General features: G+C 53.0%; 1 protein-coding gene across 1 annotated transcript in view; it reads left to right on the forward strand.

The window, feature by feature from the left end:
• The first annotated feature begins 16,460 nt into the window (after positions 1–16,460).
• TJP3 (tight junction protein 3) overlaps positions 16,461–23,618 on the forward strand; it is a 32,372-nt gene continuing 25,214 nt past the window's right edge. The window contains exon 1 of the mRNA XM_024237557.3: positions 16,461–16,662. Within this exon, the coding sequence (XP_024093325.3) occupies positions 16,645–16,662 (18 nt within the window). The 5' untranslated portion in view covers positions 16,461–16,644. The remainder of the gene's footprint in view (positions 16,663–23,618) is intronic.

Raw genomic sequence — 23,618 nt, forward strand, 5'->3', positions numbered from 1 at the left:
CTCACTATGTCACCCAGACTGGTCTCGAATTCCTGGCCTCAAGTGATCCTGCCACCTTGGCCTCCAAAGCAGTGAGATTATAGGTGTGAGCCATCATGCCCATCCTTTCCTGGTTAATTTTATTTTATTGAGATAGGATCTTGCTCTGTCACCCAGGTTGGAGTGCAGTGGCACAATCATAGTTCTCTGCAGCCTCAACCTCCCAGGCTCAATTGATCCTCCCACCTCAGCCTCCTGAGTAGCTGGGACTACAGGTGTGCACCACCACATCTGGCTAATTTTTTAAAAAGTTTTCTGGGCTGGGCGTGGTGGCTCACGCTTGTAATCTCATCACTTTGAGAGACTTGAGGCAGGCGGATCACCTGAGGCCAGGAGTTCAAGACCAGCAGCCTGGCCAACATGGTGAAACTCCGTCTCTGCAAAAATACAAAAATTAGCCAGGCATGATGGCTGGTGCCTGTAATGTAATCCCAGCTACTCAGGAGGCTGAGGCAGGAGAATCACTTGAAACCGGGAGGCGGAGGTTGCAGTGAGCCGAGATCACGCCATTGCACTCCAGCCTAGGCAACACAGCAAGACTCTGTCTCAAAAAACAAAAAAACAAAAAACCAACAACAGCAGCAACAACAAAAAAACTTCTCTAGGCCAGGCTCGGTGGCTCATGCCTGTAATCCCAACACTTTGGGAGGCCGAGGAGGGATCACTTGAGGTCAGGAGTTTGAGACCAGCCTGGCCAACATGAGAAAACCCCGTCTCTACTGAAAAAAAAAAAAAAAAAATTAGCCGGGCGTGGTTGTGGGTGCCTGTAATCCCAGCTACTTGGGAGGCTGAGGCAGGAGAATCACTTGAACCTGGGAGGCGGAGGTTGCAGTGAGCCGAGATTGTGCCACTGCACTCCAGCCTGGGTGATAGAGGGAGACTCCATCTCAAAACAAACAACAAACAAAAGATATATAAAAATTTTTCTAGAGATGGGTTTCACTGTGTTACCCAGGCTGGTCTCAAACTCCTGGGCTCAAGTGATCCTCCCACCTCGGCCTCCCAAAGTGCTGGGATTACAGGTGTTAGTCACCACACCTGACCTTTTCTTGTTTTTTTAGATGAGGACAGTGAGAAGCCCCTGTGATTTACCCAAAGCCACACAGTGGGGAAGTGGCAGAAGCTTCTCTACGTAGGAATCCAGTCACTTCATAGCAGAGAGGCAAACTTTGCGCACGGATCTGCGGTGGGGAAGGGAACAAGCCAAGCCGCAACCTGATGGGTGGGCGTGGCTGGCGGGAGGCTCAGGAAGCGCAGAGGCTGGGCAGCTCCAGATGCAAGAACCAGGAGGGAGGGGGACTCAGGGAGTGCGGTCCATTCATGTCTGAATGCAGCCAGCGAGGGTTTCCTAAGCACCTACTATGTGCGGATGCTTGATACCAGGGCCGCGGCGGTGAGGGCACGGGCAGGAGCAAGCTCACCTCTGGGCAAGCAGGGGTTAAGGCCAGATGCTCCCACGTGAGGGCACCTTGCGACAGAGCCACACACCCAGCCCTCCTGCTGGCCCGCCCCCTCACCCTGGCCCGTCTCCCTGTGTCTGTGGTCGTCGGTTCCGCTGGCAGGGGACCTGCCTCCCTGTTACCACCACAAGAGAGGAAAAGTTGGTCAAACAGGTGGGGAGGCCGGAGCTACAAGCCTCGGGTTCCCTCCCCACCACCCGTGCCAGGCAGGCACCCGGGCCCTGGCACTTGCCGCCTGCCCAGAGGCCACCCAGCCTCCTAGACAGGTAAGTCCCCCGCCCCACTCTGCTTTTCCACCCAGTGTGCGTTGTCTGAGCTGGCCTTCCCCAGCTGAGGGTCCTGGGACTCCCCACCAACCTCCCCCGCCATGAGCTGTCTCCCCGGCTCCTCAGAAAGCAGGAAACTGACACTCCTGCGTGGGCATCTGACATAGTTTCGTAGGGATTATCTGACCGGCAGTTACTGCACCTGGCGGCCTGCCCAGGACGCTGAGCTGGAAACGTAAAAGGGTCATTGTTACCTAGGTGGTGCAGGGACCGGGGAGGCGGCGAAGGGGTACAGGTTGGTCTCTGATCCCCCAAACTGAGGAGGGGAGGGGATATCAGTCCAGACGGAGCCTGGGTTTGCCTCCTGCAGCCTGAGGCCAGGAGGTGACAGGTGGGAAAGGCTGCAACGTCACCCATCCCTGAGCCTCCTGGAACTTCTTAAAAGGCTCCCAAGTTTTCAAACAAACTGCGTCTCCCGCCCCGCAACCCCTCACCCTGTTCTCACCGCTGGAACCTCCGGGAGCTTTGCAAGGAGGGGTTGGAGTGGGCTTTCTTTTGCTAATCTTTTTTTTTTTTTTTTTGAGATGGAGTTTTGCTCTTGTTGCCCAGGCTGGAGCGCAGTGGTGCAATCTTGGCTCACTGCAACGTCTGCCTCCACCTCTGCCTCCTGAGTAGCTGGGATTACAAGCGCCCACCACCATGCCCAGCTAATTTTTTATTTTTAGTAGAGACGGGGTTTCACCATGTTGGCCAGGCTGGTCTTGAACTCCTGACCTCAGGTGATCCAACTCCCTCGGCCTCCCAAAGTGCTGGGATTACAGGCATGAGCCACCGCGCCAGCCTTCTTTTCCTAATCTTTACTCCTCCGAGCAAAATCTCTGTGGGATGGGGCAGAGGGGAAGGATGAAGGAGCGCTCAGAGCCAGAGGGGAGGGGTCGGTGGCAAAAGTGTTTTTCTGGGTCATTTGCTCTCAAATGGGAGGACCAAGGGAGCTTTCTGGCGAGCCAAGTGTCCGATTGCATCTCAAGTCTCTCTCCAGAACCAAGAGGGTCCCCCGGGGCCGAGGAGGCATGGATGATCACATGGTGGGGGACAGAGCAGCTCGGCATTTGGGGTCACCTTGTGGCTGTGTGGCTGCAGAGCTCCCACGGAGCAGGCTTGCTTGAGATTCGGGAGTCCGTGGGGGTGGGTGACACAGATCCCACCTTGCCTGGGTTTTGAGAGCAAACCTGTGGACTCAGGTAGATCTGGCTTCCACGCCTCCCTTCTCTCCGGGCCTCTGTTTCCTGCTCTGTAAAATGGGGATATTGAGGGCCGAGCGCGGTGGCTCATGCCTGTAATTCCAGCACTTTGGGAGGTCGAGGCGAGTGGATCACAAGGTCAGGAGTTCGAGACCAGCCTGGCCAACATGGTGGAGATTCGTCTCTACTAAAAATACAAAAAATGAGCTGAGTAAGGTGGCGCGTGCTTGTAATCCCAGCTACTCCGGAGGCTGAGGCAGGAGAATTGCTTGAACCCGGGAGGTGGAGGTTGCAGTGAGCCGAGATTGCGCCACTGCACTCCAGCCTGGGCAACAGAGTGAAACTCCGTCTCAAAAAAAAAAAAAAAAAAAAAGGGTGGGGGGATATTGAGTCACCAAGTCACAGGGCTGTTGAGTGTCAGATGTAATAAAGCGGGTAACAGATTCTCGGTCGTTCTGGGGTCAAGATGAGCTGTCCCGTTCCGGATCGGAGTCTTCTGGTCTCATCAGCTTCCTGGTTTGTAGAGGATGAACCCTGGCTCAGAAAAGGACAGCCATGTACCCTGGGCTGCACAGCCAAGTAGAAATGTCAGGCGGGCAAGAGTCAAGACGCAGAGGACGGGGAGCTGGTGGCGGGGGTGGTGCTCTGGAGGCTGGCCCTGCCCCCAGATGCCTCAGGCTCAGCATCTCCAGAAAGTCCTGCCTCCTGGCTTGGTGCTTCCTCGTGGCCCTGAGTCCCGGGGAAAGTCCAGGGCAGGCAGTATGAGTACTTGTTCTTCCTCTTTAGGGCTGGCCAGGTGCCAAGGGAGCTGTGTTTGCTCAGGGTGGAGCCTGACACCCTTTGGAATGGGTTGAGGTTAGCGGAAGCCTAGGCTGGGGGGAGGGGTCGCCCAGGGAGCAAACGGGCATTTATGGAGCACTTACTGTATGCGCAAGTGTGGGGTCACCAGGCCTTGGAGATTCAGCAGTGAGCAAGGCAGGCCAAGCTTCCTGCTCTCGTGGGGCACATATTTTGGTGGGGAAAGACAGACATGAAACAAGAAGCACAATAATTGAGCCAATGGCTGCACAGAGGGTAACATACGTGAGAGGCGCTTTGTAACTTTATTTTATTTTTTATGTGTTTTTGAAATGGAGTCTCGCTCTGTCGCCCAGGCTGGAGTGCAGTGGTGCGATCTCGGCTCACTGCAAGCTCCGCCTCCCGGGTTCATGCCATTCTCCTGCCTCAGCCTCCCAAGTAGCTGGGACTACAGGCGCCCGCCACCACGCCCAGCTAATTTTTTGTGTTTTTTAGTAGAGATGGGGTTTCACCGTGTTAGCCAGGATGGTCTCTCCTGACCTTGTGATCCGCCCACCTCAGCCTCCCAAAGTGCTGGGATTACAGGCGTGAGCCACTGTGCCCGGCCTTATTTTATTTTTTTTGAGATGGAGTCTCGCTCTGTTGCCCAGGCTGGAGTGCAGTAGAGCAATCTCTGCTCACTGCAACCTCCACCTCCTGGGTTCAAGCGATTCTCCTGCCTCAGCCTCCCAAGTAGCTGGGATTACAGGCACCCACCACCACGCCCAGCTAATTTTTGTATTGTTAGTAGAGACAGGGTTTCACCATATTGATCAAGCTGGTCTCGAACTCCTGATCTCAGGTGATTCGCATGCCTCAGCCCCCCAGAGTGCTGGGATTACAGGCGTGAGCCACTGCGTCCAGCCAAAATGAAGAGAGAGCTTTAAATGCTGGCCTGAAGACATTTGGCTTTATGATATTAAAGGATATTTTTTCCCAAAATAGTAAAATCATTACTCTCATACAAATACAAAATGCAGCCGGATGCAGTGGCTCATGCCTGTAATCCCAGCACTTTGGGAGGCCGAGACGGGCGGATCACGAGGTCAGGAGTTCAAGACCAGCCTAGCCAACATGGTGAAACCCTGTCTCTACTAAAAGTACAAAAAAAAAAAAAAAAAAAGTTGCTTTATGCATCTACTTAATTCATTAATTAATATGGGAACCAGTAAGACTTTATAGCCTATACAGAGGGGAATTAATTTGTTTCCTTTCTTTCTTTTTTTACAAATTGAAAATAGGAATGGGGTTTTGCTATGTTAGCCAGGCTGGTCTAGAGCTTCTGGGCTCAAGTGATCTGCCCACCTCGGTCTCTCAAAGTGCTGGGATTTCAAGCGAGAGCCACCGACCCAGCCTCAGCATTCTCGATTGCCTGTGTGTGTTCTTTCAATTCTCCTCTGGACCAGACATGGTGGTTCACACCTGTAATCCCAGCACTTTGGGAGGCCAAGGCAGGTGGATCACTTGAGCCCAGGAGTTTGAGACCAGCCTGGCAAACATGGTGAAACCCTGTCTCTACTAAAAATACAAAAATTAGCCAGGTGTGTTGGCGTGTGCCTGCAATTCCAGCTACTTGGGAGGCTGAGGCAGGAGAATTGCTTGAACGCGGGAGGCAGAGGTTGCAGTGAGCCGGGATCGCACCACTGCACTCCCCGGAGACAGAGCAAGACTCCATCTCAAAAACGTCATTCCGTGCCCAGAATGACAGCACCTTAGCATAGACGGTTTCCAGGGGGCAGGGGGCCCCCTCTAGCCCTGGGACACTGTAATTCACCTTTGGCTTTCCCGCTGGGGGCCCGAGTGGAGTTAGAAGCATGGAGAGGCAGCCCAGGGGATCCTTAGTGGCAGATGCTTAAACCTTTGAGCCTTCCCTGAAATGCTTCTCAGGGTCAAAACCGGGATCCCTATTTTACAGGTGAGGAAACTGAGACAGGGGCTGGAATTCACGCGGGCTCTGCTTTTCTCTCTCTGCTGTGGAACTTCCTTCTAGAGCTCAGCCGTCCTCCCTTTTGGTGGAAATGGCATCTTTGGCATGGCTTGGTGGCTCCCACCTGGAATCCCAACATTTTGGGAGGCCGAGGTGGGAGGATCGCCTGAGCCCAGCAGTTCAAGACAGGCCCGGGCAACATAGCGAGATCCTGTCTCTACAAAATGTACAAAAATCTGCTGGGTGGGGTGGCAGGCACCTGTGGTCCCAGCTACTCAGGAGGCTGGGGTGGGAGGATCGCTTGAGCCCAGGAAAGTGGAGGCTGCAGTGAGCTATGATTGCACCACTGCACTCCAGCCTCGGTGACAGAGCAAGACTCTGTCTCAAAAAAAAAAAAAAGAAAAAGAAAAGAAAAAAGAAAAGAAAGTCCCTTGTTGAACCCCCTGAGCTGCATTCCATACTCCAAGCTTCTAGCAGGTTCCACACTCCTCCTACTTCAAAGTGCCCCCCATGAGGTCCTCCAGCCTCCCCAGGACGCCAAACCCTGAGACATTCTTCAGCCTTCCAGTGCATTAGGGCTGAGCCAGCCACACCTAGAATCTGCCCTTCCTCAAAGGTCGTTCGGCTCTCGGCAACCCACAGACTGGGGCATCTCCCACCTGGCTGCCCTCCGTCTCTGCTCTCTGTCTCTGCTCCTGCCCCGTGCTCTCCACACGGCTTCCTTAAAACCTCCCAGGGTCCCCCAAAACCCATGACGCCAGTCTAGTCATGAGGGAAACAGCTGGTCCCCAATGTCCCCACATTGAGAGTTATTCTGCAAAAGACCCGCCCAGCACAGACTAACAGGTCACAAAACAGGAAAGAAAGAATTGGTCACAGCCCAGCGGTGTCTAAGGAGACGTGACAGCCAACTGCCAGGTGGGATCCTGGATGGGGCCCTGGGGCGGCAAAGGGCCTGTGGAGAGACGTGAATAAAGTGTGGAGTTCAGTGAACAAGGTCGTACTGATGTTGACTTCTCGGTTTTGACATATGTACCCGTGTAATAATGTTAATGTTCGTGGAAATCAGTTGGGTGTATAAAGGAATTCTCTGCGTATTTACTTTTCTGTAACTTTAAAATTATTATTATTATTATTATTATTTATTTATTTTTTTTTTTTGAGACAGAGTCTCTCTCTGTCGCCCAGGCTCTGGAGTGCAGTGGCACGATCTCGGCTCACTGCAACCTCCGCCTCCCAGGTTGAAGTGATTCTCCTGCCTCAGCCTCCCGAGTAGCTGGGACTACAGGCGCCTGCCAACATGCCCAGCTAATTTCTTTTTTTTTTTTTTGTATTTTTAGTAGAGACGGGGTTTCACCATATTGGCCAGGATGATCTCCATCTCTTGACCTCGTGATCCACCCGCCTCGGCCTCCCAAAGTGCTGGGATTACAGGCGTGAACCACCACGTCCGGCCTATTATTATTACTATTATTTAATTTTTTTGTTGTTGTTTTGAGACAGAGTCTCTCTCTCTGTCGCCCAGGCTGGAGTGCAGTGGCACAATCTCGGCTCATTGTAACCTCTGCCTCCCGGTTCAAGAGATTCTCCTGCCTCAGCCTCCTGAGTAGCAGGGATTACAGGAGCGTGCCACCACACCCGGCTAATTTTTGTATTTTTAGTAGAGACAGGGTTTCACCATCTTGGCCTGGTTGGTCTCAAACTCCTGACCTCATGATCCTGCCTTAGCCTCCTGAGTAGCTGGGATTACAGGCACATGCCACTACACCTGGCTAATATTTGTATTTTTAGTAGAGACAGGGTTTCACCATCTTGGCCAGGCTGGTCGCAAACTCCCGACCTCATGATCCACCTGCCTCAGCCTCCCAAAGTGCTGGGATTATAGGTGTGAGCCACCGCGCCCAGCCCATTCTTTTAGTATTTATTGAGCGTGTACTGCATACACAGTGATGGGGCTGCAGGAGAACTGATTGACAGACACAGTGGAAGCCCACAGTCTTTAGGGGAGACAGACAATAATTGAATAATCGCATATGTAGCTAAAAAGTACAATTAGGCCGGGCGCGGTGGCACACACCTGTAATCCCAGCACTTTGGGAGGCCAAGGTGGGCGGATCACGAGGTCAGAGTTCGAGACCATCCTGGCCCTGATTCACTGGGGGACCTCAGCTCAGCCCCTGCTATCTCTGGGCCTCAGTTTCCCCACAAGCACTCAGAAGGCGTTGAGCTGGCTCATCCCAGGGAGACCTCCAGAACTCCACCTTCCCAGCGTCCTCCTTTCCCTCACCCTGCTCAGGCCACACTGTCCCTGAACGCTGGTTCCCAGTCACACGTCATAGACTTGGCAACAGTTTTGTTGACTGAATGACTGAGTGCACAGAAGAGTTAAGGCACAAATGAAGTAGATTGCTGAAAAGCAGATTTTCTCTTTTTTTTTCCTTTTCTTTTTGCTATTATTATTTTTACCTCGTGAGGCAACAGTAGAAAAGCAGGTTTTTGTTTGTTTGTTTGTTTTGTTTCTTTTGAGACGGAGTCTCGCTCTGTCACCCAGGCTGGAGTGCAGTGGCGCTATCTCAACTCACTGCAAACCCTGCCTCCTGGGTTCACGCCATTCTCCTGCCTCAGCCTCCCGAGTAGCTGGTACTATAGGCGCCCGCCACCACGCCCGGCTATTTTTTTGTATTTTTAGTAGAGATGGGGTTTCACCCTGTTAGCCAGGACGGTCTCGATCTCCTGACCTCGTGATCCGCCCGCCTCGGCCTCCCAAAGTGCGGGATTACAGGTGTGAGCCACCGTGCCTGGCCAAAAGCAGGTTTTTAATTCATTAAGCTGATCTGAAGGTCAGGGGTGGTGGGAATAAGGGGCTTAAGGCTATGCCCATCTCCAAAGCCTTGGATTTGAATCCAGGTTTGGAGGATGGTACTAGGGAGCCATTGAGTGTTCTTGAGCAGGGCATGGATATGAGAGCAGACGGTGGGTGGTTGGAGGAAGACAATGTGTCCTGGTGCAGTTATCCAGCTTCCTCTCTTAGAGGGGCTGACAGTGGGATTTCTCTGCGTTGGCTATTGACATTTGGGGCTGGATCCTTCTCTGGGATGGGGCCGTCCTGGGCAATGCAGGGTGCTTAGCAGCATCCCTGGCCTCCCCTCACTCATGCCAGCAGAACCTTCCAGGTTTTCTTTTTTATTGTTTTATTTTATTATTATTATTATTTTTTTTTTTTTTTTGAGTTGGAGTCTCACTGTTGTCATCCAGGCTGGAGTGCAATGGCATGATCTCGGCTCACTGCAACCTCTGCCTCCTGGGTTCAAGCAATTCTCCTGCCTCGGCCTCCTGAGTAGCTGGGATTACAGGCACCCACCACCACACTCGGCTAAATTTTTTATTTTTAGCAGAGATGGGGTTTCCCCATGTTGGCCAGGCTAGTCTGGAACTCCTGACCTCACGTGATCCGCCCACCTCAGCCTCCCAAAGTGCTGGGATTACAGGCGTGAGCCACCACGCCCGGCTTGTTTTATTTTTGAGATGGAGTCTTGCTCTGTTGCCCAGGCTGGAGTGCAGTGGTGTCATCTCGGATCACTGCGACCTCTGCCTCCCGTGTTCAAGTGATTCTCCTGCCTCAGCCTCCCGAGTAGCAGGGATTACAGGTGCCTGTCACCACGCCCAGCTAATTTCTGTATTTTGAGTAGAGATGGGGTTTCGCCCTGTTGGCCAGGCTGCTCTTGAACTATTGACCTCAAGTGATCCGCCCATCTTGGCCTCTCAAAGTGCTGGAATTACAGGTGTGAGTCTCCGCGCTCGGCCTGGTATTGAACACCAAAATGTCTCAAGACGTTGCCAAGGGTCCCCCTCTGGTGAGAGGCACTGGCTTGGAGTTTGAGGTGCAGGGGCAAACAGAGGTGCAGCCAAATCCCTCAGGTCAGCTCACCATCTGGCCTCAGTTTTCTCAGCTGCAAAGTGGGCACACGAGTGTCGTGTGTAACTGTGGCTGCAGCCAAGTATATGCCAGTAAACATGGCTCAGGAGCCCCATTCATTGCTAGGAGTTTAACCCACTTATTTATTTATTTATTTTTGAGACAGCATCTAGCTCTGTCAACCAGGCTGGAGTGCAAGGGCAAGATCATGGATCACTGCAAACTTGACCTCCTGGGCTCAAATGATCCTCCCACTTCAGCTTCCTGAGTAGGTGTGCCTAGAGGTGCCTGCCACCATACCCAGCTCATATATATATATATATATTTTTTTTTTTGAGACAGAGTCTCACTCTGTCACCCAGGTTGGAGACAGTGGCACGATCTCGGCTCACTGCACCCTCTGCCTCCCAGGTTCAAGCGACTGTCCTGCCTTGGCCTCCCGAGTACCTGGGATTACAGGTGGGTGCCAACACGCCCAGGTGACTTTTTTTTTTTTTTTTTTTTTGTGAGACGGAGTTTCGCTCTTGTTGCCCAGGCTGGAGTGCAATGGCCCGATCTCGGCTCACTGCAACCTCCGCCTCCCAGGCTCAAGGGATTCTTTTGCCTCAGCCTCCCGAGTAGCTGGGATTACAGGCATGCGCCACAACGCCTGGCTAATTTTGTATTTTTAGTAGAGACAGGGTTTCTCCATGTTGGTCAGGCTGGTCTCGAACTCCCAACCTCAGGTTATCTGCCTGCCTCGACCTCCTAAAGTGCTGGGATTACAGGCACGAGCCACCACGCCTGGCCCATGACTGTTATATTTTTAGTAGAGGCAGAGTTTCACCATGTTGGCCAGGCTGGTCTCAAACTCCTGACCTCAAGTGATTCGGCCGCCTTGGCCATCCAAAGTGGGATTACAGGTGTGAGCCACTGTGCCCAGCCATAGCTAATACATATATATATATATAAAATTTTATTTTTTTTTTTGCAACACAGTGTTGTTCTGTCTGCTGTGTCGCCCAGGCTGGAGTGCAATGGCGTGATCTCGGCTCACTGCAACCGCTGCCTCTCAGGGTCAAGTGATTCTACTGCCTCAGCCTCCTGAGTAGCTGGGATTACAGGCGCCCACCACCACGCCTGGGTAATTTTTCATATTTTTGTAGAGATGGGTTTTGCCCTGTGGGCCAGGCTGGCCTCGAACTCCTGACTCAAGTGATCTGCCTGCCTTGGCCTCCTAAAGTGCTGGGATTACAGGCATGAGCCACTGCACCCTGCCTAAGATATTTTAAAAATTTTTTTGTGGATGTGGAGATGGGGGTCTCACTATGTTGCCCAGGAATGAGAGTGCAGTGGTGTCACCATGACTCACTGCAGCCTCCACCTCCTGGGATCAAGCAATCCTCCCACCTCAGCTTCCCAAGTAGCTGGGAGTACAGGCAAGTGCCACCAAGCCTGGCTGATTAAAAAAAAAAAAAAAAAAAGGCCGGGCACGATGGCTCATGCTTATAATCCCAGCACTTAGGGAGGCCGAGGCAGGCAGATCACAAGGTCAGGAGTTTGAGACCATCCTGGCTAACACGGTGAAACCCCATCTCTACTAAAAGTACAAAAATCAGCCGGGCATGGTGGCACGTGCCTGTAGTCCTAGCTACTCGGGAGGCTGAGGCAGGAGAATGGCGTGAACCCGGGAAGCAGAGCTTGCAGTGAGCTGAGATTGCGCCTGGGCAACAGGGCGAGACTGCATCTCAAAAAAAAAAAGTGTGTGTGTGTGTGTGTGTGTGTGTGTGTGTGTGTGTGTATGTAGAGATGGAAGTCTCACTCTGTTACTCAGGCTGGTCTCTTCTGGCCTCAAGAGATCCTCCCACCTCGGCCTCCCAAAGTGCTGGGACTACAAGCATGAGCCACTATTCCTGGCCAAGCCTCTTATTTTGAAGATGCTTAGGTCAGAAAGCCTGTAGGACAGGAATACAGGATTTTCTTTTCTTTTTTGGGGGGGGGCGGGTGGGGGGACAGGGTCTCGCTCTGTGGCCCAGGCTGGAGTGCAGTGGCACGATCTTGGCTGAATGCAACCTCTCCCTCCCAGGTTTAAGTAATTCTCCTGCCTCAGCCTCCCTAGTAGCTGGGACTACAGACGTGCACCACCACGCCCAGCTAATTTTTGTATTTTCAGTAGAGATGGGGGTTTCACAATGTTGGCCAGGCTGGTCTCGAACTCCCGACCTCAGGTGATCTGCCCGAATGCAGGATTTTCTACCAGCTCCAGTCCCCTGCAGAACCCCTGTCCGATTTTGCCAGACCTAATCAGAGACTGCTCTGAGCAATGGCAGCCACAAACCTTGACGTGTGTGGGCCCGTTGGGAATGATGTGTTTTTCTCAGGACTCACTAAAACAAATACACAGCTATTTAAAAATCGCTGGACTGGCCGGGCGCGGTGGCTCACGCCTGTAATCCCAACACTTTTGAAGGCCAAGGTGGGTGGATCACCTGAGGTCAGGAGTTCGAGACCAGCCTTGGCCAACGTGGTGAAACCCTGTCTCTACTAAAAATACAAAAATTAGCTGGGCGTGGTGGCCGGCGCCTGTAGTCCCAGCTACTCAGGAGGCTGAGGCAGGAGAATGGTGTGAACCCGGGAGGCGGAGCTTGCAGTGAGCTGAGACTGTGCCCCGCACTCCAACCTGGGTGACAGAGTGAGACTCCGTCTGGGGGAGGTGAGGACATCGCTGGACCTTATTCACCTAAAATCATTTTTTTGCGCCACCTGCTGGTGGCGGGGTGTCACACAGGGAAGGGCTGAGCTGCCTGTAGGTATACAGTAGGTGTTCAGTAAGCCTTAGTTTTGGTTAATGGTGTTTCTACATTGGCTCAGCATGGGGTCTTGGAAAGAGTCTGGGGCTCCAGGAACCCATGCTGTGCAACCTTCAGTGAGTCTGGGGCCCTTTCTGAACCTTCATCTATAAAATATGTGTGTGTGGCTGGGAGTAGTGGCTCATGCCCGTAATCCTAACACTTTGGGTGGCCGAGGTAGGCTAATCACTTGAGGCCAGGGGTTCGAGACCAGCCTGGCTAACATGGGGAAACCCCGTCTCTACTAAAAATACAAAAATTAGCCAGGTGTGGCTGCGGGTGCCTGTAATCCCAGCTACTCGGGAGGCTGAGGCAGGAGGATCACTTGACCCTGGGAGGTGGAGTTTGCAGTGAGTCGAGATCGTGCCACTGCACTCCAGCCTGGGCTACAGAGCAAGACATTGTCTCAAAAATAAAGTAAAATTAAATATGTGTGTGGGATTCCCTGACAAAAATAATAGCCAACACTTAGTGAGAGCTTTCTAAGAATATTGTGCACATTTACTCATTCAATGCTTGGAACCAGGTACTATTATTATTCTCATTTACAGATGGGGAAACTGAGGCACAGAGTGGTTTGCAGGAGGACACACCACTAGGATGGGGCAGATATCACATTTATGTCCTATTCTAGGCCCCTTTTATTTATTTATTCATTTTCATTTCAATTTTTTTTTTGAGACGGAGTCTCGCTCTGTCGCCAGGCTGGAGTGCTGTGGAGCCATCTCCGCTCACTGCAACCTCCAGCTCCCTGGTTCAAGCGATTCTCCTGCCTCAGCCTCCTGAGTAGCTGGGATTACAGGCACACGCCACCACACCCGGCTAATTTTTGTATTTTTTTTTTTATTAGAGATGGAGTTTCACCATATTGGCCAGGATTGTCTCAATCTCTTGACCTCATGATCCGCCCACCTCACCCTCCCAAAGTGCTGGGATTGCAGGCTCAAGTGTTTTGTTTTTTTTTTTGGTTTTGTTTTTTGAGACGGAGTCTTGCTCGGTCACCCAGGCTGGAGTGCAGTGGTGCGATCTCGGCTCACTGCAAGCTCCACCTCCTGGGTTCACGCCATTCTCCTGCCTCAGCCTCCTGAGTAGCTGGGACTACAGGTGCCTGCCACCGCGCCCGGCTAATTTTTTGTATTTTTAGTAGAGACGGGGTTTCACCGTGTTAACCAGGATGGTCTCTATCTCCTGACCTCGTGATCTACCTGCCTTGGCCTCCCAAAGTGCTGGGATTACAGGCGTGAGCCATCGCGCCCGGCCTTTACAGGCTCAAGTGTTAATCAAAGCTTGTCTATAAGATTACTTTATTCCTGCATCTTCTCAATTGTTTCTTCCTTGTATTTGCTCTTTTCCTTTCCTACTTGGGGAGATTTGGCTTTCTGTTCAAGGATTTTTGCCGCCTTTGTCCAGTTTTAGCCTAGTGATAACCACCTTGCGGGGGTGAATGCCTACGTGGACAGTTGTGCCGTTAGCCTTTTCCTGCTGTACCTGTTCAATGTAGATAACATATTTCTTCCTGTAAACCTGGACTACTTTGCCAATTTGCTGACCTTTATAGTGTCCTCGTACAACCTGAACTTCATCATCCTGTCGGATGGGCATGGATCGCACGTAGTACTTGTGTCTCAGCTCTTTGGAAAGAGGAGAAGACATATAACCTTCCTGGGAATGTGGGAAGGTGCATTGAAACGCCTTTTGCGCCGGGCGTGGTGGCTCACGCCTGTAATCCCAGCACTTTGGGAGGCCTGAGGCGGGCGGATCACAAGGTCAGGAGATCGAGACCATCCTGGCGAACACGGTGAAACCCCGTCTCTACTAAAAATACAGAAAATTAGCCGGGCGAGGTGGCGGGCGCCTGTAGTCCCAGCTACTCAGGAGGCTGAGGCAGGAGAATGGCGTGAACCTGGGAGGCGGAGCTTGCAGTGAGCCGAGATAGTGCCACTGCAGTCTGGCCTGGGCGAAAGAGCGAGACTCTGTCTCAAAAAAAAAAAAAAAAAAAAAAAAAAAAAAAAAAGAAAGAAGCGAAGACATATAACCTTCCTGCGATGTGGGAAGGTGCGTTGAAATGCCTTTTGCAACTCTTACTTCGGTCGGAAGTCACAAAGGGATTGAACTTCATTTTGGCTGCTCCTGCTTCAGTGACGGCTGCAAAAGGGAAGAGAACTACACGTTCCTTTTTATTTATTTTGTATACAGATTGGGTCTCGCTATATTGCCCAGCCTGGTCTCAAACTCCTGGCTTCAAGTGATCCTCCCACCTGACTCTTCAAAGTTCTGGAATTACAGGAGTGAGCCATTGTGCCTGGCCTCTAGGCCCCTTTTAATCCTCCTGACAACCCTGTGATGTAGGGGCTATTATTTTCCCCAATTACAGATGTGGAAACTGAGGAACAGAGAGGGGCAGTAAGTTGTCTGAGGTCACACAGCAAATAGGTGAGAGCTGGTTTTAGAACCCTCCCAGCTCTGAAGTTCCAAGTGGGTCCCCACAAGAGGCTTTGGCAATGCTTTATTCGGGCCCTTGGAGACCCTTGAGGGGCTGACTGTAGCTGACTTGGGTCTCTGGACTAGTGTTTTGGGTACAATTGCAGTGGAGGAGGTGAGATGTCATCTTCGGGGGCCCTATAAGACTTTGATATTGTTGGCCTTGTTTACTAAGCAAACTCTTAACCAACCTTCAAATCCCCAGCTACGATGCCCCCTCCTCCAGGCAGCCTTTCTTTCACCCGCTAGAGTTTTCTCTATGCTCTTCACTCCTAGCCACAACCTGGGGCTCCTGTCCCTGCCCAGCCCTGACTGGATAAGGCTGGGAAGGAGTGTTTATGTGTAGCTTTGCCCTTTTACCCTTTTAACCTTGGGGTGGGGCCCAGGCACAGCTGGGCTCAGGTTTTTTTTTTATAGTAAGGAATGTGGGGGTGCAGCCACGACCAGCCCCGCCCACCCAGGTGACTTGAAGGTTTCCTACCCTGGTCCAGTCCCTCCTAGGTCTAACCTTAGGAATCCCGGAATCCCAGGCCCCTGAGCAGGAGGCTGGGCTGGGCTGGGCTGGGTGAGAAGAAGGAAAGGACCTTTACTCCCTCCCAGAGCCTGAAGAATTTCCTCCTGCCTTGCCCCCTGCCCCTTTCTTTCTTTCTTTCTTTTTTTTTTTTTTTTTTTTTTTGAGACAGGGTCTCGCTCTACTCTGTCGCCCAGACTGGAGTACAGTGGCGTGATCTCAGCTCACCGCAACCTCCGCCTCCCGGGTTCAAACGATTCTCCTTCCTCAGCCTCCCAAGTAGCTGAGGCATGCGCCACCACGCCCGGCTAATTTTTGTACTTTTAGTAGAGACAGGGGTTTCACCATGTTGGTCAGGCTGGTCTCGAACTCCTGACCTCGTGATCCGCCCGCCTCGGCCTCCCAAAATTTGGGGATTACAGGCATGAGCCACCGCGTCCGGCCCTGCCCTGCCCCTTTCTTTCCTGGGTGCTGGGTGTGAAGACAGAGCCCGGAGGCCAAGACCGCAGGAAAAAGGCACGCAGCCGCTGTTGCATCTTCAGAGAGTCCACGCCCCTGGCCTCTGGGGCCTCAGGTTCCCCTCTGTGGAATGGGGCAAACCTTCCAGAGATAAGGTGACCCAGGGACCAGCGCTATGCTAAGGAGGTCTCTGGCCTTCGACAAGCTTCTAATCCAAGAGGCCTCCCAGATGCACCTCAAAATGTGCCCATTTCGCTGACGGAAACATCTTCCAAATAGTAGGCTCCGTTCCAAGCGCGGGGGTTATTCCTGCCGGGTCTTGCTGGCAGCCTTGTCAGGCCGGGCTCTGGCCGCGGCCGCCGGCCCCCTCTCGGCTGCGTGGATAACCCGGCCTGGAGTTTCGTCTCAGGACCTGGCTCCTGTGATGGGAGAGGGGGAGAGAAACCTCCGCTGCGTCCAGGGGGCGTGTCTGGGCAGGGGCGGGGCTGGCCCGAGACCTGGAGGAGGAAGAGAGGCAGGTGCAGCCGGGAGCTGCGGAGCTGGAGGGAGGAGGACGAGAGCCAGGCCCTCAGCCCGCTGTGACTCTCCTCAGCCTCCTCCCCCAGCCCGGGGTGGGGGCCGATTGACTGTTTCCAGGCCCCTCCTCGGGTAGGAGGGCTGGAGAGCCCCCAAGTGGACCATGGCGGTGAGATTCCAGGCGAGTAACCCTCCGAGGGCGGCAGGGGGAGGGGCTCGGGCCGGGGTAGGGTGGGGGGAAGCAGGGTTTGGGAGTCGGACCCAGGACCCCAGAACACCTACCTACATAACAGGCAGGGAAACTGAGTCCCAGAGGGATGAAGTGGCTAGCTGGAGGTTGCACTTCGAGATGCGTCCGCGCCCCCCTCCCTGCCTCCAAAGACCATCTCTTCTGGAGCCTCCTCTGCCCCAGGACCGGCCTCCTTTAATACCGCAGAGCTGGGTTCAAATCCCGAATTTTCTGTCCACTATGCAGTGTGTAACGTGGGGCCAGTGAGTGAACCCTCTCCTTCCTTCATCCGAAAAATGGGTGATCGGCATTTTAAACAGAGAGAAAAATGTGTTTAAAGAGCTTTGGCGCATCGTAGGTGGGCAGAAAAGATGTTCAGCCCCCTTTGCTGGGGGTGTGCAGCTGGCTGAGCTTGGGCGCCCACGGTGGCACGGTGGGCAGTGACTTCATTTGGGGGCTGGGGTGGCTTTGGTGAACATTCATCTCCTACAAGGCTGCAGGAGGGAGCACCAGCATTTATTGGGTGCCTACTGTGTACAAAGCTGTTAACAGGCATTACCAGGCAGAGGCAGGGGTGGGGCGAGCAAGGCGGCTGGGGTGCGCCGTGGCGGGGGCGGGGCGGGGGGCGATCCTTGTCTCCGGAGGGATTTCACCCTCCAGGCATGGCTCCTGGGCTGGTTTCTTCACACCCACCAGCCAGGGTAGACTGGGACTGCAGCGGTATGCGGCCAGACCCAGGCCACTCCGCCCCAAGCTTCAGGATCCGGCACTTCTGGACTTCTGGTTCCCGCTGACTTCTTCCTTGCCTCCAGGCACAGCTCTCAGAATCCTCTCCCCAATCGGTGTATTTGTTCCCTGAAACCGCCCTCTCTGCCATTGTTCCTGGAGGTGGGGTGGGGAGGGGGAGAGGGGACGGCGGCCTGGGAGCCCCGTACCCCGGGGGCGGTGTGACTTGGCACCGGCCCCGTCCCCTCTGGGCGGGCCTCTTGTTCGGTGTTTGTGTCCAGCCCTGGGCGGGGGGCGGGGACAAAGTCCCAAGCCCCACCCTCTCAGAGCTCACCTGGACAGGAGCAGGGCTGGGAACTCAGGACACACCTGTTGAGCACCTGGCCACAGTGTGTTTTATTCAACCATTCACTCATTCCTCAAACTCTTCCCTAAGGGGGCCTGGTCCTATGGGGTCCCAGAGGCCCATTCCTGCCCATCGGGAGCCCTCAGACTGAGGGGGAAGGTGTAGGGTGGACAAATGCACTCTGACATCCCACACCCCAATCATCACATTTGGGCCAGAGGGAAGGATGTATGATACGCGTGTGGAGGAAGAAACTGGGGCTGTGAAGGATGAATAGGAGTTTGCCAGGGAGTCCAGCACCAGCACTCGAGGCCTGGAAAGGAGGCTGATGGCCGATCACCTGGGTCTTAAGTAGCCAGAGAGACAGACATGTCTCCTTTCACAGCCTAAGAGGAAAGACCAGAAACATACCAACTAATGGTTAAAGAGAATAAAGATGATTTTTAGATGCCTTGAATAAAAAATAATAAAACAGGCTGGGCGCGGTGGCTCACGCCTGTGATCTCAGCACTTTGGGAGGCCGAGGCAGGTGGATCACCTGAGGTCAGGAGTTTGAGCCCAGCCTGGCCAACATGGTGAAACCCCATCTCTACTAAAAATACAAAAATTAGCCGGGTGTGGAGGTGGGCGCCTGTAATTATAGCTCCTCGGGAGGCTGAGGCAGGAGAATCGCTGGAACCCGGGAGGCGGAGGTTGCAGTGAGCGGAGATTGTGTCACTACACTCCAGCCTGGGCGACAGAGTGACACGCTGTCTCAAAATAATAATAATACTAATAATAAAACAGGCAGGAGTGATAGGGGATCAGAGAAGACTGGTTAGCTAGGTGGTCAGGGAGGACTTCCTGAGGAGGTGGCATTTGAGCCTAGACCTCAGTGGCAGGGGCCAGCCAGGCAGAAATCCCGTGAAACATGTCCCAGATTCAGGGGACAGATGGGGTAAAGGTTTGGAGGTGAACTAAGATGAGGTGGGCTGTGAGGTTAGGCTTAATCCCTCAGGCACTGCGGAGCTCTGGAGGGTTTAGACAAAGCTTCTGGTTTCCATGGAGACGAACCCGCACAAGCTGGGACAAGCCTGGACCACCTGGACTCCCTCGCCCCTCTCCACCTTTGGGGCCCTGGTTCCCTGGGGCTGTCTTTTTGAGACGGAGTCTCCCTCTGTCACCCAGGCTGGAGTGCAGTGGCGCAATCTCAGCTCACTGCAAGCTCCGCCTCCCAGGTTCAAGTGATTCTCCTGCCTCAGCCTCCCGAGTAGCTGGGACTACAGGCGCCCGCCACCATGCCCTGCTAATTTTTTGTGTTTTTAGTAGAGACAGGGTTTCACCATGTTAGCCAGGATAGTCTCGATCTCCTGATCTTGTAGTCTGCCTGCCTCAGCCTCCCAAAGTGCTGGGATTACAGGCGTGAGCCATCGCGCCCGGGCAGGGCTGTCTCTTAAAGTCAGGAAATACACATTTCTTGGGGCCATTTAAAAATTTTTTTTGAGACAGGGTCTTGCTCTGTCGCCCAGGCTGGAGTGCAGTGGCACGATCACAATTCACTGCAGCCTCGACCTCCTGGGCTCAGGTGATCCTTCTGCCTCAGCCTTCCGAGGAGCTGGGACCACAGGTTCATGCCACCATGCCCGGCTGATTTTTGTATTTTTTTGTAGAGATGAGGGTCTCACTATGTTACTCAGGTTGGTCGTGAACTCCTGGGCTCAAGCAAACCTCTTGCCTCGGTCTCCCAAAGTGCTGGGATTATGGGCAGAATCCACCATGCCCAGCCCTGAGGCCATTTAATGACACAAAGTATAACATCAAAGCAGGTTAAAAAAAAAAAAAAAGATGCAGTTTTGAAAAATAAGCTCAGAAGAAAAAGAGTAAATAATCAGAAAGCCACTGTAGTCTGGTGGTTAAGAGCAAGAGTGAGGCTGGGTGCGGTGGCTCACGCCTATAATTCCAACACTTTGGGAGGCTGAGGTGGGAGGATCGCTTGGGCCCAGGAATTTGAGACCAGCTTGGTCAACAGAGCAAAACCCCATCTCTACAAAAAAACAAAAAAAAATGCTGTGTGTGGTGGTGCATGCCTGTGGTCCCAGCTACTTGGGAGGCTGAAGCAGGAGGATCCCTTGAGCCTGGGAGTTCAAGGCTGCAGTAAGCTGTGATTGAGCCACTGTACTCCAGCCTGGGCAACAGAGTGAAACCCCGTCTCAAAAACCAAACAACTAACCAACCAACCAACCAACCAACCAAAAAAGAGCCAGAGAACAGGGCAGGCTGCCAAAGTTCACCATTGTGCTGTGTGACCTCAGGCAAGTTACTGAACCTCTCTGGGCCCCTTTTAATCTCACCTCTAAAGTAGGAATAGTAACCATGCCACTTCCTAAGGTCATTCTGAGGATGAAATGAATGGGTCCACATCAAGCGCCTGCTCGCAGCCAGCACGGACGAGGGGAGCTTTGGGAGGCCGAGGGAGGAGGATCACCTGAGGTCAGGAGTTCAAGACAGCCTGGCTAACATGGTGAAACCCTTTTCTACTAAAAATACAAAAATTAGCTGACTGTGGTTGTGGGTGCCTATAATCCTAGCTACTCGGGAGGCTGAGTCAGGAGAATCACTTGAACCCAGGAGGTGGAGGTTGCAGTGAGCCGAGACTACGCCATTGCACTCCAGCCTGGGCAACAAGAGCAAAAAACTCCATCTCAAAAACAAAAACAAAAACAAAAACAAAAACAAAAACTATGCAAAGGAGAAAGTCATTATTTGGCTGCCACCTCCCCAAGGCTCCTTCTGCTTTTCGCTTTTCATGCATTGAATCTGTACCCTTTTCCCAAACCACATCCCTGGAAGACAGGGCAGCAGTGCCATTTCACAGATGGGGAGACTGAGGCTGGGAGAGGCCCTGCCATAGCTAGCACAGGTGGGCAGACGTGGGATTTGAGTCCAGTCCTGAGTGCTGCCCTGGCTCCTTAGGAACTGCAGAGCCCGGCCCTCTGCTCTGTTTCTCTCCCCTCCACCCGCCTTCCCACTCCTGGAGATCAGGAATGCTGGCCTCCCTAGAGACGCTGGAGCTTATAAGAAAAGGCACTGGAGTGCACCAATGGGGGGTGCCTGGGCAGAGGGAATCACACACCCACTGTGCCAAGCCTAGAAAACCCGCCCCGGGGAAGAGGAGGAGTCACTTCTACAAACTCCCTCCCCCCTCCCTCCACCTGTCCCCTGCCTGGTGAGCAGGGCATGGTGTGTGCTGGCAGGAGGGAAGGGAGGGTGGAGGCGTGGCCAGGTGACCTTGCACCTGAGTCTGGTGTTCTCATTCATGCCATGCACCTGAAAATAACAGAATCGGCCCGGTGCGGAGGCTCACACCTGTAATCCCAGCACTTTGGGAGGCCGAGGCAGGCGGATCACTTGAAGTCAGGGGTTTAAGATCAGCCTGGCCAACATGGTGAGACCCCCATCTCTATTAAAAATACAAAAATTAGCTGGGCGTGGTGGTGAGCACCTGTGATCCCAGCTACTTGGGAGGCTGAGGCAGGAGACTCTCTTGAACCTAGGAGGCAGAGGTTACAGTGAGCCAAGATGGCACCATTGCACTCCAGCCTCGGCAACAGAGCTTTTTTTTTTTTTTTTTTCAAAGTGGGAAAGCCCAGGTGGGAGGATCATTTGAGCCCAGGAGTTCAAGAACAGTCTGGGCAACACGGCAAGACCCTCCTGTCTCTACAAAAATAGAAGTTAAAAAATTAGCTGGGCATGATGGTATGCACCTCTAGTCCCAGTTACTCAGGAGGCTGGGGCAGGAGGATTGCTTGAAGCCAGGAGTTCGAGGCTGCAGTGAGCCATAATGGCTCACACTTGTAATCCCAGCACTTCGGGAGGCTGAGGCTGGAGAATCACTTGAGCCTAGGAGTTTGAGACCAGCCTTGGCAACACAGAGAGACTCCATCTCTACAAACAATAAAAAAAATTAGCCGGGCATCATGGTGTGCGCCTGTGGTCCCAGTTACTTGGGAGGCAGAGGTGGGAGGATCACTTGAGCCTGGGAGTTTGAGGCTGCAGTGAACCACGATCACACCACTGCACTCCAGCCTGGGTGACAGAGTGAGACCCTGTCTAAAAAAAAAAAAAAAAAAGTGTGGGAGGGGGGACTTCACGGCTCTGTGCCTCAGTTTCCTCATCTGTAACATGGGGATAACTGAATGCACCTTTGATGAATGTATTAAATGAGATGTTACATGTAAGGCCGGGCGTGGTGGCTCATGCCTGTAATCCCAGCACTTTGGAAGGCCGAGGTGGGTGGATCACAAGGTCAAGAGTTCGAGACCAGCCTGGCCAACATAGTGAAACCCCGTCTCTACTAAAAATTCAAAAAAATTAGCTGGGCATGGTGGCGCATGCCTGTAGTCCCAGATACTTGGGAGGCTGAGGCAGGAGAATCCCTTGAACCTGGAAGGCGGAGGTTGCAGTGAGCCGAGATCACGCCATTGCACTCCAGCCTGGGCAACAAGATCGAAACTCCGTCTCAAAAAAAAAAAAAAAAAAAAAAAAGAAGAGATAGTACATGTAAAGCACCTGGCACAAAGGAAGTGCTTCATTCATTCACTCATTAATTCATTCAGCAAATTCTTCTTGAATCCCTGCTGCACTTGAATCCCTCAGGCACTGTTCTAGGCAGGGAACTGAGGGCTCAGTTGTGGACAAAGACAAAAATCTCTGCCTTCTAGAGCTGATATTCTAGAGGGTGTGGGTGGATAGTGAGTAGACTTTAAAAATCTAGAGAATGTCCAAGGGTTGCAAATTCCTTTTTTTTTCTTTTCTTTTTTGAGACGGAGTCTCGCTCTGTCGCCCAGGCTGGAGTGCAGTGGCACGATCTCAGCTCACTGCAGGCTCCACCTCCCAGGTTTAAGCCATTCTCCTGCCTCAGCCTCCCAAGTAGCTGGGTCTACAGGCACCCACCACCATGCTTGGCTAATTTTTTTTTGTATTTTGAGTAGAGACACAGTTTCACCCTGTTGGCCAGGCTGGTTTTGAACTCCTAACCTCAGGTGATCTGCCTGCCTTGGCCTCCCAAAGTGTTGGGATTACAGGCGTCAGCCACCGCACCCAGCCTTTTTTTTTTTTTTTTTGAGACGGAGTCTTGCTCTTGTTGCCCAGGCTGGAGTGCAGAGCGCGATCTTGGCTCACTGCAACCTCCGCCTTCCCGGTTTAAGCAATTCTCCTGTCTCAGCCTCCCAAGTAGCTGGGACTATAGGTGCGCACCACCACGCCTGGCTAATTTTTGTATTTTTAGTAGAGATGGGGTTTCACCTTGTTGCCCAGGCTGGCCTCGAACTCCTGACCTCAGGTGGTCCGCCTGCCTTGGCCCCACAAAGTGCTAGGATTATAGGCGTGATGCATGGTGCCTGGCCGGGTTGCAAGTTCTGTGGAGGAAGATACACCAGGGAGAGAGGGATAAGGTGGTCTGTTGTGGTCAGGAGGGGGTTACAGTTCTAAACGGGGTGGTCAGCAGTGACTTCATCAAGGAGGTGACATTTAAGTTAAGTCCCTGAAGGAGGGTGAGGGATATGGGGAAGGCGCTCCCTGCAGAGAGCATGGCTGGTACAAAGGCCCTGAGGCAGGACTGCGCCTGGCATGTGGGTGTTGGAGGGACAGTGAGGTCACTCTGCTCCCTCTCCCTGGCAGGCCTGGCTCAATCCTCTCCAGGGAACTGAGCCAGACCTTCCAGAGGGAGAAGGACCAAGAACTTGCTTTCTCTCTACCCCTGCTACTGTTCAGTTCAGTTAAACCAGGTCTCTCCCCCTTGGCACTGCTGACATTCACAGCCGGATTGTTCTCTGGGGTGGGGCCGTCCCAGGCACTG

The sequence above is a fragment of the Pongo abelii genome, chromosome 20 (genome assembly GCF_028885655.2).
Source record: "Pongo abelii isolate AG06213 chromosome 20, NHGRI_mPonAbe1-v2.0_pri, whole genome shotgun sequence".
Lineage (NCBI taxonomy): Eukaryota > Metazoa > Chordata > Mammalia > Primates > Hominidae > Pongo > Pongo abelii.